Source organism: Ruditapes philippinarum, unplaced genomic scaffold, assembly GCF_026571515.1.
Source record: "Ruditapes philippinarum isolate M1 unplaced genomic scaffold, ASM2657151v2 ctg69_1_1_1_1, whole genome shotgun sequence".
NCBI lineage: Eukaryota > Metazoa > Mollusca > Bivalvia > Venerida > Veneridae > Ruditapes > Ruditapes philippinarum.
In genome coordinates, this window is record NW_026862474.1 from 253,774 (window position 1) to 272,881 (window position 19,108).

Consider the following 19,108-nt stretch of genomic DNA (forward strand, 5'->3'; position numbering starts at 1 on the left):
GTATTTGTGCTAGTGAATAGTAAGTAACTCATGTACAGACATAATTATTATAAACATAATGTTCCTTGCCTATCATCAAACAATTTATGAATACTATCACTTATATTTAATTTCATCATACATGTTTGCCCAATGATAAAACACAACTAAATGTTTCAAAGCACAATCCTGCTACTGTCTATATTATCAGCAGGATAAAGTTTTGCCGGATAAACTTATCTCACTCCAGTCATTATGTCACATAGTCAGCGACAAAGAAGAAGCTGTTCTATCAGACTGAAATCATTAAGATATCCAAACAAGAGGGCCATGATGGCCCTAAAGTCGCTCACCTGTATATAGACCCCCGGAGCGGTCCCAGTTTAAACCCCAGGGCTTTTATTTGAACAAACTTGGTTGACACCCATTAGAGGATGTTTCATGCTAAACATCTAAGGTCTAGCTTGTTGGGTTTTTTAAAAGAAGCTTTTTTCAAGTTTTTTTCTTTACACATATAGTTAAAAACAATGACACACCTGGGGCAGGGCCAGTTTTGACCCCAGGGGTTTTATTTGAACAATCTTTGTAGACACTCACTAGAAGATGCTTCGTGCTTAATATCTAAACTCTAGCTATTTGAGTTTTTTCAAAGAAGATTTTGTAAGTTTTTGTCATACACATATAAGGAAAATGAATGACCCCCGGGGCGGGGCCAATTTTGACCCCAGGGCTTTTATTTGAACAAACTTGGAAGACACTCACCAGGAGGCTTTCATGCTTAGTATCTAAACTCTAGCTATTTGTTTTTTTTTCAAAAAAGATCTTTTAAGTTTTTGTTATAAACATATAAGGAAAATGAATGACCCCGGGGCGGGGCCAATTTTGACCCCAGGGCTCTTATTTGAACGAACTTGGTAGACATCCATTAGAACATGTTTCATGCTAAATATCTTAGCTCTAGCTCTTTGCATTCTTTAAAAGAAATTTTTTTAAGTTTTTACTATATGCATATAGGGAAAATCAATGACCCCCGGGGCGGGGCCAATTTTGACCCCAGGGCTTTTATTTGAACAAACTTGGTAGACACCCATTAGAACATGTTTCATGCTAAAAATCTTAGCTCTAGCTCTTTGGATTCTTTAAAAGAAGATTTTTTAAGTTTTTATTATATGCATATAGGGAAAATCAATGACCCCCTGGGGCGGGGCCAATTTTGACCCCACGGCTTTTATTTGCACAAACTTGGTAGACACTCACTAGAAAATGTTTCATGCCAAATATCTAAGCTCTAGCTCTTTGGGTTTTTTAGAAGAAGATATTTAAAAGTTTTTTCTTTTGGTTGCCATGGCAACCAGAGTTTTGCATGGAATGGAATTCTTTGAACAACTTTGTTAAGGCTTCACACAAGGAACATCCCTGTGAAGTTTCATTATGATCTGCCTTATGGTTTCAGAGGAGATGTCGTTTTAAAAGTGTGAACGGACAACGGACGACGTACAACGGACGAAGAGTGATCCTAATAGCTCACCCTGAGCATATGCTCAGGTGAGCTAAAAACAATATAAAACCAGCAGGATATATATTGATTATATGATTGATGTCGAGATGGGAGAAGGTTTTCTTGGGTTCACTGCGAAAGTGAATTTTGCCTTGCTAAAGCTCTCCAGATAAACCTTCTCCATCCTGACATTAACTAAATATTCTCTATATCTCTTTTAATTTGTCTCTATTTATTTTGTAATCATGTTACATATCAACTGAAAAAAAAAATCGAAATTCGTTACCAGAGCTTCTCTCTGAGACTGACCCTGATTTTACAAATGTTCAATTGTTATTCAATCAGGTTAAATTTGAAACTGTGTTGCTGCTGCCTTTTCCCTGCCTTTACTGTAGATCTATTTGGTATTTAATGACAATATAGCACTAGTTATGTGGAAACCCCAATCATAAACATGTTTTACACAAGCTGAATGTGAAGTGCTATACAACTTTATGAGAATACAATCAAATTTTATAGCAAAATTACTGAGAAACAAGAGGGTCATGATGGCCCTGAAATCGCTCACCTGTATATAGGCCCCCGGGTTGGGCCAATTTTAACCCAAAGGCTTTTATTTGAACAAACTTGGTAGACACCCATTTGAAGATGTTTCATGATAAATATCTAAGCTCTAGCTCTAAGAAGATCTTTTAAGTTTTTACTATACACATATAGGGAAAAACAATGACCCCCCTCTGGGCGGGCCAATTTTGTCCCCAGGGCTTTTATTTGAACAAACTTGGTAGACACTCACTAGAAGATAATTCATGCTTAATATCTAAACTCTAGATCTTTGAATTTTTTAACAGAAGATTCCGCATTTTTTCCTTCTAAAAGATGATGGTATACAAGTCATAGTTCACAAGTACACACAAACTAGGTTTTATTTGTCCACAAAAACTTCATTACAAGAACATACCAGACCCTCGTGCTCTTCAATATCCTCCCAGGAGTCTAAGACACCTTCATCGCTCACTCTAGTTGTATCTGAACTTTGACCTTTAGATCCAGATATCTGAATCTTAGACATCAACTTTGCCAGATACTGGTCTCTTGGCTGAAATGATGCATTGGGGTTTTTTTTTAATATAAAATGTGGATACAAAAATACAATTTATGTAAGGAAGTCACATATATTTGTATTTGATAGATAATTTTGGTCCCTTACTAATGGGCATTAAAAGTGGTTCAAGGTCAGTTGTTTGTTTTTTTCTGCATAGCCTTAGGTCCCAAGCTGATAAATCACTGATTCTTATCTTGTATCATTTTTATTATGTAATATATAAAGTAGGGATGGCAACGAATATCAAAATCAATACTCGAGTACTCGGTCATTTTTCCCATCGAGTACTTGGTTACTCGGATGATTGCCAGTGATCTTCAAATTTTATTACACAATATCAACACCGTCCGCATGCTACTTTCGTTTTTTATTTAAATTCATAGAATTCTGTAGATAGTAAATAGGACTGCACGGGAGACAAATTAATTATAATTAAATCAACAACATAACATTTTACAACGTTTTAATTAATGCAATATCAAGTTTTAAACATGTATAACAGTTCATATATATTTTTCTTCTTGAAATAATATAGACTGATCGGCGGGAACAAAAGTTTAACCTGGTCTAAATACTAGTTACCTTTATTCTTACATTAATGATAACAATCGGCCCTTTGTTGTTTTCAAAACAGTTACTTCAGCAATACAATTAAAGGTAATTAAATATCATAAGAGGCTGGATGACATAAGCGACACAGGTGCGCATGTCAAACTGTTGATCGCCTCATTAAATTCATGGTATCATTTTCGCACCGCTGCAAGGATGTTTTGATTGCATTTAACAGGTATTTATGAAGATACATGCACATTTCCGAATTTCTGAACTAATTGGATATACCAATCTTTCTAAATCGCATAAAAAATAGAAAATACATATTTTTCCGAGTAATCGAATATCAACTTTGTTAACCGATATTCGGACGTTTGATCGAGTACTCGGTTAACCGGTTACTCGTTGCCATCGCTAATATAAAGGATATTTAATGAATGTAGTTTCAGTATTGAATTTATTGAATGAGTTGAATAAAATCATATGAGCCGCGTCACAACAAAACCAGCATAAAGGGTTTGCGATTAGCATGGATCCAGACCAGCCTGGGCATTCGCGCAGTCTGATCAGGATCCATGCTGTTCGCTATCAGTTTTTTTACTTGTTATAGGGTTGGTAAGGGAACAGCATGGATCCTGATCAGACTGCGCAGATGCGCAGGCTGGTCTGGATCCATGCTGGTCGCAAACCCATTATGTTGGTTTTGTCGTGACGCAGCTCATATTATGAAAGCCTTTGGTGAGTTTATTATCATTTTATACAAGCTCAATAAATTCCGAAATGAAGCTGAAAAAATTTATCATTCTATTTATCACATACCCAAAATAAAAAAAAATTTGTTTATTATAAAAAAAATCACTTTTTCATTGATGTGCTCTAATAGTGTGTTTTTAAGCTATGTTTGTATAACGCAAATGAAGTCACATTAAAATATATGCACAGCCATGTAATATAATTTTCAAGGTGTCACAAAAGTCAAACATGTATGTAATAAAATTAGCAAACCTTATTTTCTTTAGATTTTTCATCTTCAGCTGCCCTTTTCTCGGCATCTGACCATTCTAGCCAGACATCCCTGTATGGGGGAGGTAGTAACTGGTACACAGATTGTCCTACAAAAGTAAACAAAACCTCACATACTGATAAAACACTGCCATCATAAATAGGCTCTGTTTTACAAAACTTGCAACATACCTATTTGACTTTGTAGAAAAATATTCAATGGGTCCCTTTTCACTATGCTATGCTTTCTAATGCCTGTATTTTCTGTATGAATTCTTTTAGTTGTTCAAAACCTTTTCTCAAATACTCCTTAAAGCTTTTGTGTTGTGTTTTTGCTATTAGGTGAAGTGCCTAATGCAGCTATATCATTGTTCAATGATAATACTTTAACAGTTAGTCAGGTACCTTTGATTATTTAAGACAACCTTATCAATACTGTTCTAAAACTTTGAAATGAGCAGATCCCTCAGGTGGATTAAAAATGAAATGAAAAGTGAAAATTAAAGACTCAATTTGGTAAATCCAGTATATATGAAATTTTTTAAAAGTTCTTAATAAGCAGAATTCAATCTACAACGCTAAATATTAGGCCGCAAAAAGAACAAAAAAAAAACAACATCACTTAGTCTAAATAATGTAATTCTTGTCTGTTTTGTCCATTCCTTTATTCAAACTTACATTTTTTCTTCGGATCATTTTTTCCATCTAAAGTAAACCATACACATATATAAAGAGTAATACAAGAGCTGTCCGTAAGACAGCGCGCTCGACTTTTTTATTGCTTGCCAATAAAAAAAGTTTTTGCAGTAAAAGGCAATACAAGAATCTCTGTATTTTTAAAGTGAACAATGGCCATGAGCATTAAGATATTTAGTGAAGAATTATTTTACTGAATTGTGTGATACCCTTGAACACTGCAGCAAAGTTTGAAATGTTTAAGTCAAAAGAGGGCTGGTAAGAAAGAAAAAAAAACTGAGTTGAGCCTTAAATAAATTTAATAGTATTAAACCAAGATTCTAAGTCGATAAAAGGCCTTAATTTTTAAAACAAATCCTTGACAGAGTTACCTTCTCTTGCGTACAGATGGGGGTAATGATGTGAAATAGCATTAAAAGTTTCAAAGCAATATCTCAAAGGGTTAAGGCAATAAGTGGATTTTACCCATATTCAATGTATTTTCTAAGTCAAAAAGGGGCATAATTCTGTCAAAAACCTTGACAGAGTTATGTCCTCTTGTCTGTTGATGAAGGTCGTGATGGTAAACAAGTATGGTCAGTTTCAAAGCAATACCTCCAATGGTTTTGAAATAAAGTGAGGTGGTACAAAAAACTTAACCAAGCTCAATACACTTTCAAAGTCAAAAAAGGGCCATAATTCTGTCAAAAACCTTGACAGAGTTATGTACTCTTGTCTGTAGATGGAGGTTATGATGGTGAACAAGTATGGTAAGTTTCAAAGCCATACTTGTAATACTTCTGAAATAAAGTGGGGTGGTACGAAAAACTTAACCAAGGTGTGACGCCAACGCCGACGCCGACGCCGGGGCGAGTAGGATAGCTCCCCTTTTCATAGAAAAGTCGAGCTAAAAAGGAATCAAAATAAATTATTTACCTTTACATAAATGATAGAGAGCTAGTGTAGCAGCTAAATGCTCCGCCTCCTTTACATTACCACATAAAATATCAGGACATAAATCAAGTACACCATCTTTCTGTCTGTCAACTACCACCCTGTATGTAATAGAATTTGTACTTCCAATCAAGGGTTGTATTATATGACAAATCACAATAATGATCATGCAATGTTAACGCTAATCCATTGAAAATATTTAATTCAAAAGAGGCATAACTAAAAAATATTATTTTCAGAATTATGACCCTTGTTTCACAACCACACCTTGTCAAGATCAGCAAGTATTACAAATTTCATGCTGATAACTTTTCAAATGTTTGAAAAATGGGCTACAATGATGATAACAACAACATCACAGTGATCAAAATATTCTGTTAGCTTTCAGGATGTCAGTTTTTGTCAATGTATATAAAAACCAATTGACATTTTTCATTTCTTATTTTCCCATAATTTGTTCTTGAATAAAATTACAGTAAAATTATACAAAAAATTAATTGGAGTGACCTATACTGAGGTAGATACAGTACATTCTTCATTTTTGTTCAAATTAGACTTATCGTTTTATGGTAATATTGTAACCATTGTAACAATCTTAATGAATGCAGGAAAACCAAACCTTAGCTGCCCTTCCATACATCGATTTAGACAGAACCCATCGCCTACCACGAATTTTCTAATGTATTTTCTCTATTTGAGAGTTCAAAAACATACCTGGTATGGTTCAAAACCACTACAGTGAGAGGACAGTAGATCATATGGCATGGACTTCACCTTGATAAATATCAATAACTGACAGTGATTCACTTGATACATGTATATTTTGACTAACCTGCATTTAAAAGCATTCCCTCGTGGATTTATCTTCACAAACTTTGGCGGAGGACTTTTCTGAAGATGTTTACGGCACCAGTCATTCAAGAATTGTTTTGGCGATTTCCCTGTCCACTGTTGACGTGTGTACTCGAAGTTACGTATCTCAAAAGCCATTTTGACAATGGTCTCTATAAACAGGCATAAAAATTTCTGGGAAATTTTTGAAAACAGACAAATGTCCCCAAAGCAGGCTCCAGTAGGGGAACCATAACCTTTGATTTGCATCAAAGGTATGGTTACAATAAAAAAGAGTGTTACAAGAATAAAGAAACATAAAAAACTACCTTCTTATATTTACAGTGAGCCCAATTGTATCAAAAAGCATCCATGAATGAATAACAAAGATATGACCAGACACAACCATCAATGTACTTTTTTGACTTTCACGTATAACCTTCACCTTTTAAACTCTTGAAAATACCATTCTGTATCATGTTAACAAAACTACATGCTATTATGAGTTTAAAGTCCAGAGCGGGTTTGAACACAATTTCATGTGTGAGGGGCAAATTATTTCAACTCAAATACTTTTACCACTGAGTCATAAAGGTCCCTTCTATTTAATCTTTTATGGTAAGAAAACATACCAAAACCAAAACAAAATGTTTACCTTTAGGTGCTGGTTCCTTTGCAGCATTATCAAATAATGACAATCCCATATCTTCTCCTTCTTCTGATTGGTCACCTTCTTTGTCTTGTTTGGCACCTTCTGATTGGATATCTGGCTTATCATGTGACTTCTCAGCAGCATCTGATTGGCCTACAGCTGCACTATCACCTTTACTTTCTTCAGTATCCCTCAATTTCAGTACAGGATCGAAATCTGGGTGTGTTTCTAAAGAATCCATTTCTGAAAGAAATATTATAAAGAAGATATCTTCAGAACAATTTGTTTCTTTTTTATCTAATATACACAAAACATGTATGACATAATAATTATGACAAAATTTGATTTGAGATAATACATATTTTAAGATAAACAATTGTTTAGTTTCTATTTCAACATATTCTGGAGAATTAACATCATTCTTAATAAAGTTTCACAATCATTTTATATTTCTTATGTTATATGGAAAGAAATTAAAAAGTTATAGAAACTATTTTTTCTTTTCCTTTCATAACATACTTTGGGCAGGAAAATCTACTGAATTACTAGCAACTATAAGATATCCTATAGAAAATATAAAGAAAAGTAAAATCAGCCATTGAAAGATATCTTAATATACCCAAAGCACTTTGGAATATGTAAATGTTTGTTTGTGACGTTTTCTAAGTCTTCACCTACTTCTATTTCTCAGTATACCCAACAACTGATCACAAACTTAGGATATAAACTTGCCTACAATTATCTCCCTTATTTGTTTGGACAATTCCTTTACTTTGGACTTGTTCCCAGCTTTCTTTACTTCTGAGGCTTCTTCTTTTGCATCAAGCAGCAAACCAGTCAACTCTACATATCTCTCATTCTAAACAATAAAATGACAATGGTTTTTTTTATTATCTTTTGAATATAGGCACACTTCAGACCAGGTACCAATTATATACAATAAGGACTCAGACTGTCTTAGTGACCCCCTGTATATAGAGACTGTCTGTCTTTGATGACCATAGTTAAATACACCAAACAGTATTTACTATATAAATGGTCTGTATGTAGCGGCTCCCTCTCTTTTCCGAACAATAACCATGATTAAGTGTCTCCCGGTACGGTATATAAACTGTGCAAAGAGACTTTTGCAAGGGGAGTAACCTGAATGAACCTTTCGCTCATATTGTTGGGAGTATTTCGTCCTGCGCAAAAAGCATTGTGGGTTAAAATGGAGACGAAAAGAAAAATTTTTTCGTTAGAAGAGAAATGTAATGCCATAAAATTACTTGGCATGCAGGTAAATAAAACTACTGAACAGCTTGGCGTTGGCAAAATGCAGATTCAAAACCTACGTCTAAGAAAAGCTGAGATCATGAGTGATGTTGAAAACAATGTACCTTTGTCAACAGAACAACATCAACATTGTACAGGTAACAGGGTATTCATTTAGAAATTTCAAAACTTTACTGCTTTAGTGTTTTATTGAATGTATTTACATAGCGAAATGGCAAGACCAAATGTTCTTTACCTACTTATCACTAAAAATAAACACATGTTCTTGAATTGTGCATTTGAACACTAATGTGTTTGCATTTATTTATTCGTGTTTTTATAAATGATATGTGGTATGTTTAATATATGTTTAATACAGATAAAAAAATATAAATAAACCCTATGTATGGTACTATCCTACTTTTCAACAAAATGTTGGCAAAATATGTTCATATATCCGAATTCTGAAGAGACTGTTCACAGCGACTCCCTGTCTATAATGACCTTTTTTCTTTTCTCCCATTGAAGGTCACTGTAAACAGTTTTTACTGTATTTAATATTAGTTTTCCTAAAAACAATTTCCAAAGCAAAATTGGACTTTAAAATTATTTTCTATATTAGATAAACCTTATTTTCCCCCTAAGACAATATTGAGCAATAATAAAATATGCCGCTTTTGCAACTCTGTAAAAATGGTATTGCATGGCCGTGCAAATAATTGGCCTGATGTCATTTGTGTTATATAAAAATAGTGTAAAGACATGCTCAATGTTAGCGTTACACTATAACTGTTTCAATGAAAATAAATTCCGTATTGTACTTTTACTAACTTACCAAAGTGAAGAGACTGTGTGTAATAAGACCATACCCCCCCAACTTTCCCTATTTCACTCACGCCAGTTCAAGGTAAGTATCTGGTTTAAACATATTAATTTAAGCTCTATTGAGAAAAAAATATTAATCTAATTATAATATTAGATATTATATAATATTTAATTATAATATTAGATATTAATCACTTTGGAGTTTGCTTCCTTGAACCAACCAGTACTGGTGTCATATGAAGAAAAATGGTCATGACCGGCTCGAACCCATGATCCCTGGATTGAGAGGCAGACACCTTAACCACTAGGCCACTGCTCAAGTATTTAGCACAACATCACAACACTCCCCTCTCACCTATCCAACAATTACACTTACAGGATCTTTTTCTGCTTCTTCTCCACTTAAATCACCTTCTTCGTCCTCATCTTCTGATGCATCATCAGCATACTTTAGTATCCAGTCTTTCTGAGATACTTTCTCTTTCTTTGGCTATTCAAGAATGAAAAAATACATATTTACCCTTAGAGAGCAAGTGAAATTACTGACAGACCTAGCAATGGCATTTTCCTATAATAGTTAAAAAAAATGTAGTATATACAGAATGTGTACCGTGGGTTCTGATGAAGCACCAACTTAGATACTAAGATTGCAAGCCAGTGAGATAGTTTCAATATGTTTGTAATATCAAGTTAAAGTATGACCCGCATAATGCATTGGCTCCACATTGAAGAGTATTCAAATAGGCTAGAACTACTGTCAACTACATTGAAACTGATGGACGCAGTGTCCTTTAAGGTATATAACACACATTAAGGGGGCTCAAACATTAATACAGATTCAGCCTTACGAAAGGAACAATTAGATACATTTGTTTTCATTCTTAACAAGCTTCAAATTTATAAGAAAGCAAATCATTCAATAAAAAGGCAGTTATACCTTCTCCGGTTTAGGCTCCTTTGGTTTTACTGGTTGTAATGCTGCCTGTGCCACTGGGAGGTTGACCTGCAGATCCACATCAAACTTAGGTCGTTTCTTTTCTTCTTCAATTTGCAGGGTTTGGGAAAAGTTGGCTGGAAGCTTATCTATAGAGAAACAACACTAAGTACAATTATTTCTTGGTTTGCAGTTATAATTGCTATCGGTAATTTTCAAATGATAACTAAAGCAAGAATCAAAATTGACAAAGCATCTCTTCTTTGCATTATATTAAATGCATACTATGTATATAATATTACTTTTACTTCTGGGTTAACTGCATTGTAAGCCATGAACAACACATCATCAAAACAAAAACAGCACATTGCAGAGGGGGGGGGGGGGGGGGGCAGTGGCATATAGGTGAAAGATATTTCTAATTTTTTCTTTACTAATTTTTCTATTATTCTGTGTACTCACCAAGTGACAGATGCATTAAGTATAAAGAATCATATTTCCTTTTAGATTAATATATTGTAGTCAATACTAAGTACTCTACAATACTAACCATTTTGTAGGTTAAGACACAGCCAATCTAGAGCATCTATAAGATCTCCGCCATGTAGTATTGTGTTCTCCATTGCTTGCTCAATCTGTTTATGTGTAAACCCTGCACCACTTAAACTAGTGTAGATATCCTAGAAAGTATGTACAAGCATAAAATATGTTTTATTACTATTGCATACATGTATTTAACCCATCATTATTCTTCCTGGTTTGTAAAATGGTGGTCTGTAGCTGTATTTGTAAATTTTGGTCTGATTTCAAATCAAACCAACACGGTGATTTCAAGCATTATTTGATTGGCTAATTAGACCTGTCAATCAAACCCGGCAGAAAGGTCAATTATTTCAAGTCAGCAAACTACATCAATTGGCTGTGGAGAAAGTACCTATAATGTTGTAGAATGCAAATTTACAGTAATCTAACCTACCATTAATTTTTTCTGTGTCAATCTCTTGGAAACTTCTTTATCCAGTTTTCGTTCTTGATTTGATGACTGTATCAACTCCAATAAATCCTTCTCTAATGTAGTTGGTATAGTAATCTATATAACAGAAAGTGCAACGGGTCCACGTCACTTACTAACCAACTTTACTAATTTACCATCTTCACTAACTTAAATCTTCACTAATTAACCATCTTCGCTAATCTACCATCTTCATTACCCATTTTCACTATTTAATCACCTTCATTTACCATCTTCACTAATCACTTTCACTAATTAACCATCTTCATAAACCATTTTCACTTATCATCTTCACAAATTAACCTTCTTCATTAATTAAGCATTTTCACTAATAATTCATCTTTATCAACCATTTTCAATAACAATTCATCTTAAATGATTGACCATCTTCACAAATTAACCATCTTAACTAATTAACCATTTTCAGTAATTATCCATATTCACTAATCAACCATCTTCACAAAGTAAATCAGTGCATATCTCGTTAACTCTTTAAAATTCTGCTAGAAAAAAATTATTCAACTTTCACAATACTAAAATTAAACTAATTTCATAACAGTTACTAGTTGCTGATCAAGGTAAAATTCAACAAACTTATATCACAATCATCACAATATTGATCATTACCTTAGGTAGTTCTGAAGAAATTGATGCTCCATTTTCTGTTTTTACAGACTGTAGAGAATAGGTCTTTTTGCCTGAAAGAAAAAAATGGTGGACCAAAAATAACTGTTTAGTTGTCGTTGTTTTTTTTTTAAATTTTGGTTCAGGTTTAACTTTGGGTAAGAGTTACTTATTCAGTATCAATTGATATACATGAAGCTGAAAGCCAGAGACAAACTATATTACATGCCTGTCTTATGACAATCTTGAATAAAATGTACAGGTACATTTGTATATTGCATTTTTATTATATATGATTTCAGATGAAATAATTTCATGTAGAACAAAAAACTGTATGATGTAAAAATTAAAATCCCGACATCTTTGCAAACCTTTATCTTCTGTCTGCTTAGCAGCTTTTACCTCTTTCTGTTGCTTTTTCTTACCCATTTTGTTTCTGAAGTGATAAAACAACAACAATGGATTACATTAAATATTTTTTAATTAGGTCTCCTCATGTATTCCAGTGATGTAGTGTGTAATGTACTACCTAGACCTACTGCTTAATATGGTAATACTGTAACAAATTAAACACTCTGAAAAAATGCCATTGTTGCAAAACTATGCATATATGATAAATACTCAGTGATGGTGAACATTTGAATTAGAATCCCTCTTGAAACTTATTTTGACTCAAAAGAGTGTACACAAATTTATTGTTGTTTTCTTTTATCTGCATGTTGACCTTGACCATAGTGAGCTGATATTTGCGCATGACACTCCGCCTCACATGTATATCATCAGTGATTTTTTTTTTTCGAAATTGACCTCGAATTTCACTTTTTTCACAAGCGCCAAAGAACATAGAATATTCTTAAAAATGTGAAGAATATTCACTGACCATGTTAAATTAAGACTTATTATGCGTATATGTAGAAGATTTGCTCAAGACTGGACATTTCATCATCCTGTATGCACATCATTATGTATATTTATCAAACAGGAGTAAAAAAAAAAAGGTTTATTGGTTGAGTCCTATTCCTATATGATGGGATAATCTTTGGTTCAAGTGCCCAGGTCCTGTATGCCTTAGACTAGTCCTATTCATAATTTTGATGCCCTGAGACAGATATTTCAGTCAATAAACTATTTGTGCATTACAACTTAACTTTTAGAATAGCATTATGCACCAACAGTTTTAACTATGGCCCTGCATGCAATTATCCCACCAGAATAGCAGACCCTCTAAGCTGGGAAAGGGTAGAAGATAATGAGGAAATAAGTTTTTAGCTTTCATCTGTTCACCCACAGTCTGAATATGTCAGTTTTGGCACAAAATGGTCAAATGTTAAAACTGCATTGCCCTTGCACATTACCATAAGATTGTGCACGACGGGCCTTATCATCATGATTATTGTACCAGTTTCAGGCCTTTTCCAAGCCATTTTGGGAAAAAGTACCTTGCCCAGTTTGGAAATTTTGCGTCCTAAAATTGCTGCATTAGGAACACTACTTCATACATTTTAAAACTTCCTTCATGCTATTTTGTTAAAAGAATTTGGCAACCAATGCAAATATCATTCTGATACAATGTTTGGAAAAGGGTAAGCTTGTACCATTTCCCGCTGGCACCCGGTACAGCCGGTACAAGTCAACCCGGCCCCAAGTCAACCCGGCCGCAAGTCAGCCCGGCCCCAAATTGGTCAACCCGGCCCCAAACCAATGTTATTTCTGGTCAACCCGGCCCCATTTTTTTTTTATTATTTATTTTGCTTTAAAATATAAACACTTATCAAGAAATGAAATAAAAATTAACAACAAAAACAACAACAAAAGTTTAACGCTGATATCTTTTATTATTTATGTTATATAACAAGAGCTGTCGGTAGGACAGCAACGCTCAACTATTCTTAGTGCTTGATAGTAAAAAAAATGCTTGATACAGTTACCTCCTCCTGTTTACAGGTTGGGGTCATGATGGTGAACAAGTGTGCAAAGTTTCAAAGCCATATGTCTATGGACTTTGAAAATATTTGAACTATTACAAAAACTTTAACGTAAATTCTAAGTCGAGAAAGGGGCATAATTCTGTCAAAATGCTTGATAGAGTTACCTTCTCCTGTCTACAGGTTGGGGTCATGATGGTGAACAAGTGTGCAAAGTTTCAAAGCCATATGTCTATGGACTTTGAAAATATTTGAACTATTACAAAAACTTTAACGTAAATTATAAGTCGAAAAAGGGGCATAATTCTGTCAAAATGCTTGATAGAGTTATCTCCTCCTGTCTACAGGTTGGGGTCATGATGGTGAACAAGTGTGCAAAGTTTCAAAGCCATATGTCAATCGACTTTGAAAATATTTGAACTATTACAAAAACTTTTACGTAAACTCTAACTCGAAAAAGGGGCATAATTCTGTCAAAATGCTTGATAGAGTTACCTCCTCCTGTCTACAGGTTGGGGTCATGATGGTGAACAAGTGTGCAAAGTTTCAAAGCCATATGTCAATGGACTTTGAAAATATTTGAACTATTACAAAAACTTTAACGTAAATTCTAAGTCGAAAAAGGGGCATAATTCTGTCAAAATGCTTGATACAGTTACCTTCTCCTGTCTACAGGTTGGGGTCATGATGGTGAACAAGTGTGCAAAGTTTCAAAGCCATATGTCAATGGACTTTGAAAATATTTGAACTATTACAAAAACTTTAACATAAGTGGTTACGCCGACGCCGACGCTCGGGTGACTGCAATAGCTCTACTTATTCTTATCGAATAGTCGAGCTAAAAACTATCAATATTAACAAACAAGCAACACATGCATAGTTTACTGTTTTTACCGTCGCAAAAATAGGTGACGTCTGTCTTCAACCTTAACCTCTCTACGATAGATGTTTTAAGAAAAAAAAAAAACTTTTTTATTGATATATCATGGAAAAGAAACCTTAATGTGTTCAAATCATTACTATGTTATTGTATCATGTATGTTAAAAAAAAGAAATGACCAAAAGCACACTAAAGTGTTTCCATGAACAGTTTTTAAGTAAGATTAATTATAGAGATGCTGCCATCTATCACAGGTATCGCAGGTCACTGCCTCCTGTCTGTCACGCACAATATATCCACAATCAATACAGTTATCAGTCATAATGACATAAAGTGATTAAACACAAAACACTATCAATTTTTCGAAGACTTGGTAATAGTCCAGTACTGAAAGAAAGATTGTTGGACACTTAATTTATACAAACCTTTTAACTCGAAATTCTATGCATTTCTTCCCAATTATCGCATTAACACTCACGAAACCATTTTTAATTTACATCGAATAAAGACATGAAAGATAATACCAACTTATTTAAAGGATTTGTTTTCACAGCTATACCTTTTTTTATTTTTTTAACTGTTTGAGTATCACATCTGAAATAATGTTGATGTACATATAATTGTTGATGTTATATAATTATTCATTATCACTATTGCGTATTAAACTGTTAAAGTCTTAATCGGCACAATTAAATTTACTGACACTTTTATGCCAGTTCATGTTTTTTTTACTATTGTTCTATAGTTAATAATATTCAATTAATAATAAATCATTTTTATTCCATCATACAACAAAATGACCTGAATAGTTTTCTTTGAAAATATATATTTTGGGGCCGGAATGACCGATTTTGGGGCCGCACTGACCAATTTTGGGGCCGCATTGACCAAATAAAAATACTGTGGGGCCGGATTGACCAATTTTGGGGCCGGGTTGACCAATTTTGAGGCCGGGTTGACTTGGGGCCGGGTTAACTTGGGGCCGGGTTGACTGTAATTCGGTACAGCTACCCTTCATGACAGACGAATATAGTTCGTCACCGTATTTAGTGCCTTGCATTATATATCACGGTAAATTTAGTGTGTCCCGTGTTTTAGGTACATGTCACAGATTTATGTCGTCACGGAATTAGATATTGTCACGGGTTTTAGGTGATCCCATCAAGAATTTCAGTTCAATTTTGAATAATGTTTTACAGATGAGATTGGGAAAAATAAGCGTGTTTGCCATTGGGAATATGTCTGGTATTTAATCTGATTCGCAGTGACACTGGGAAAAGACATAAACTTATCAGCAGATTGAATATCCAAGTGTCAAAGTATCGGCTTTTCTCCGTGACTGAGGCAATTGTTAAAACTGACAAACCTAAAACACCGGGTGACCGGCAGTGAAAGAAAAAATATCAAAAATATAAAAATTACACAATTACACTTATTTTCCAACATAATTTATGCGTTTAAATTAATCAAAGGTATTGTTGGGTCAAATTAGTTAAGTAAGCGCAGCAAACAATTAATTTGCAGAAAAAAACATCATAAATTGACAAATTATATACCTCCAAAATTAAGAGTATTTTGGATGCTTTAATCAAAGTGCTGAAAGCACTGGAAGCGACGGTCCAAACTCCTCACAGTGATTATCTCCCTTGGCAGATTGTAATCAGCAGGGCCAAAACACCTTTTTTGGGGGAAGGGGTCTCAGCCTTTTTCTTAGGGAAAATATGCGTGATTTTGGCATACTTTGGGAAAAGGGGTCTCAAATTTAACACAAAATTTTAACAAGTTCTTCAAAATAGAAAAGCAAAAAGCACTTGGAAATACTAATAAAGCTAAAAGACCTAAATTCAACACCATTATTTAATTTTGTTCTAAATTTTATGGGAAATTTCAAAAGACTGGGGAATTTGAGGACTAAACTGGGGAAAAAAAGAGGCCAGTTTGGTTGGGGAATCAGCCTATATTCGGCATCTACAAAGAAGATTTTGGCCCTGAATCACTGCCTTCACAGACGTCACATGATGATGATGAAAGTCAAATGACGTAACGTCATAATTTAAATGTAAATATCGATCGTTATACGTAGAAAATCTAACGTCATTTTTATTTCTGTTTTTTTTTTAAATTTTGGTATCTACGTTCGTTATATTTTATCAAAAAATTATCAAAAGTGTACAAAATAATGAAAAATAAATTCAAAATCTAAAAAATATAATTTAAAATATCAAAATATCGATATTTAAATGTTTGTGATGGCAGAGATCTCTGTACTGATAAGAGGAGCCATTGCGTAGCAGATTGGCAACGGACATGTAAATGCTCAAACTCCTGACAGCCATTACCTCCCTTGGCAGAATTGTAATCACTGCCTTCACAGACGTCACATGATGATGATGAAAGTCAAATGACGTAACGTCAAAATTTAAATGTAAATATCGATCGTTACGTAGAAAATCTAACGTCATTTTTATTTCTGTTTTTTTTTTTTTTTAAATTTTGGTATCTACGTTCGTTATATTTTATCAAAAAATTATCAAAAGTGTACAAAATAATGAAAAATAAATTCAAAATCTAAAAAATATAATTTAAAATATCAAAATATCGATATTTAAATGTTTGTGATGGCAGAGATCTCTGTACTGATAAGAGGAGCCATTGCGTAGCAGATTGGCAACGGACATGTAAATGCTCAAACTCCTCACAGCCATTACCTCCCTTGGCAGAATTGTAATCACTGCCTTCACAGACGTCACATGATGATGAAAGTCACATGACGTAACGTCGAAATTTAAATGTAAATATCGATCGTTACGTAGAAAATCAAACGTCATTTTTCTCTTCTGTTTTATTTTTAACTTTTTGTACCTACGTCCGTTATATTTTATCAAAAATATCTAAGGTACAAAATGGCAACCTGTTGACATTCAGTCGCATACATCACTGTTATCTCCCAGTTTCTTGCAGAAATCTATATCATTTTTTGGCCCTGCTTTATTAGCCAGTCAAATTACTTCAAATGCGGGCTTTGATTATATGACGCGGGGCCGAAAAAGTGATATAGATATTGGGCACTGTTTTATGGCAGGCCATTGTGTTATTGAACGTGGCAGGTGCTTTTTTATAGGACTAATAACGTATAGTTATTTAATAAAGCCTTGTTATAAGAATGATGGGCTTCTACACTTTCCTTAATTATTATGATCTCTGATGCCTGTGTTGTTGTTGTTGTTGTTTTTCCCCAGACATATGAGAACATCTGTATGGCTGGCGGTGTAAAAACTATACATGATAATGAAGAAAATTACCAGAAGGAAAAGACAATGTTTTTATTTATGAATGATAGATTTACCCAAGTATAACAAAATAATCGGTTGAAAAAGATGCCAAGCTGGTGCCTGCATCAAATTTTATTTTTTTAAATATCACAATGTCATGCTTGTAAAAGAAACAACAAAAGAATTACCTTTTCTCTCTTTTTTTCCAAGTCAATTTATTTCCTACCAGACGGGCCGCTAGAGAAATTACAATCAAATTCAAAACCCTTGGAGTTTTGTTATTTTAGGTAACTGCGAAAAAAAATCCATCGCAGCATAATAATTATTTTTTAGGAGAACATCCTAGATTTTAGTGATAAAGTGTCGCCCGGTAACATTTGGAATGAAAACATCTGCAATTCTCTCCAAAAACATTCCTAGAGGAGTTGCAGAAGATATGGTATCAAATTATGGCAGCTACCAGTCCATGCAAAATTACCTATTACGCATTTATCAACATGAATATTCATTTAGTAAATTTTAGATGAAAGAAAAAGATATAAATATATACGAATGTTTGCTGTTGTTTCAACAAATGTGCATCAGTTTTCACTCCTCAGTTTGTTAATGTATTTCTATGTTTATTTGTTCTATAAAATAATATGCAGAAGAGATATATAGTTATGGAAGAGGATAGCAATATGTCCGACTGGATTTACATATAGTCAAACCGGTAATTATCTTTATCATTGTAATGATTATATGAGCAATGTATAATATATAAAGTCTAAATCAATTAATTAATCAATTTCATATTATCAAATTTCATTGATTATACATACCATTCATGTACTTTTTTTCAAATCACTGACAGACGGGTGGTACAAACATATTTCTTTAGAGTTTATCGATTATTTGTCACCAAGGCAAACTTCTGGAGGAAGGGTGATCCCTCTGAAGCATTTATCACAACAAAAATAAATGAAAATTGCATACTTCAACTGTCTCTATTTTGATAAGAAGCATTTTGCTTCATCATCATCATCACCGCAATCATCATCATCATCACAAGTCTGTAATCTTCAATAACACTAACATGATATATTTCATAATAAATATTATATTGATATAAAATATTAATATCAATTCTAATTA

General features: G+C 33.7%; 1 protein-coding gene across 1 annotated transcript in view; it reads right to left on the minus strand.

Annotated features, from left to right (window-relative positions):
* The window catches only part of LOC132719193 (ATP-dependent RNA helicase dhx29-like), a 40,952-nt gene extending 24,703 nt beyond the window's left edge, over window positions 1-16,249 (minus strand). The window contains exons 1-13 of the mRNA XM_060702946.1: window positions 16,133-16,249; window positions 12,269-12,333; window positions 11,901-11,971; window positions 11,238-11,351; window positions 10,812-10,941; window positions 10,265-10,410; window positions 9,704-9,817; window positions 7,981-8,107; window positions 7,252-7,491; window positions 6,598-6,769; window positions 5,748-5,866; window positions 4,140-4,246; window positions 2,439-2,576 (exon numbers count right to left, since the gene is read on the minus strand). Of these exons, the coding sequence (XP_060558929.1) occupies window positions 2,439-2,576; window positions 4,140-4,246; window positions 5,748-5,866; window positions 6,598-6,769; window positions 7,252-7,491; window positions 7,981-8,107; window positions 9,704-9,817; window positions 10,265-10,410; window positions 10,812-10,941; window positions 11,238-11,351; window positions 11,901-11,971; window positions 12,269-12,326 (1,536 nt within the window). The 5' untranslated portion in view covers window positions 12,327-12,333; window positions 16,133-16,249. The remainder of the gene's footprint in view (window positions 1-2,438; window positions 2,577-4,139; window positions 4,247-5,747; window positions 5,867-6,597; window positions 6,770-7,251; window positions 7,492-7,980; window positions 8,108-9,703; window positions 9,818-10,264; window positions 10,411-10,811; window positions 10,942-11,237; window positions 11,352-11,900; window positions 11,972-12,268; window positions 12,334-16,132) is intronic.
* Between the last annotated feature and the right edge of the window lie 2,859 nt (window positions 16,250-19,108).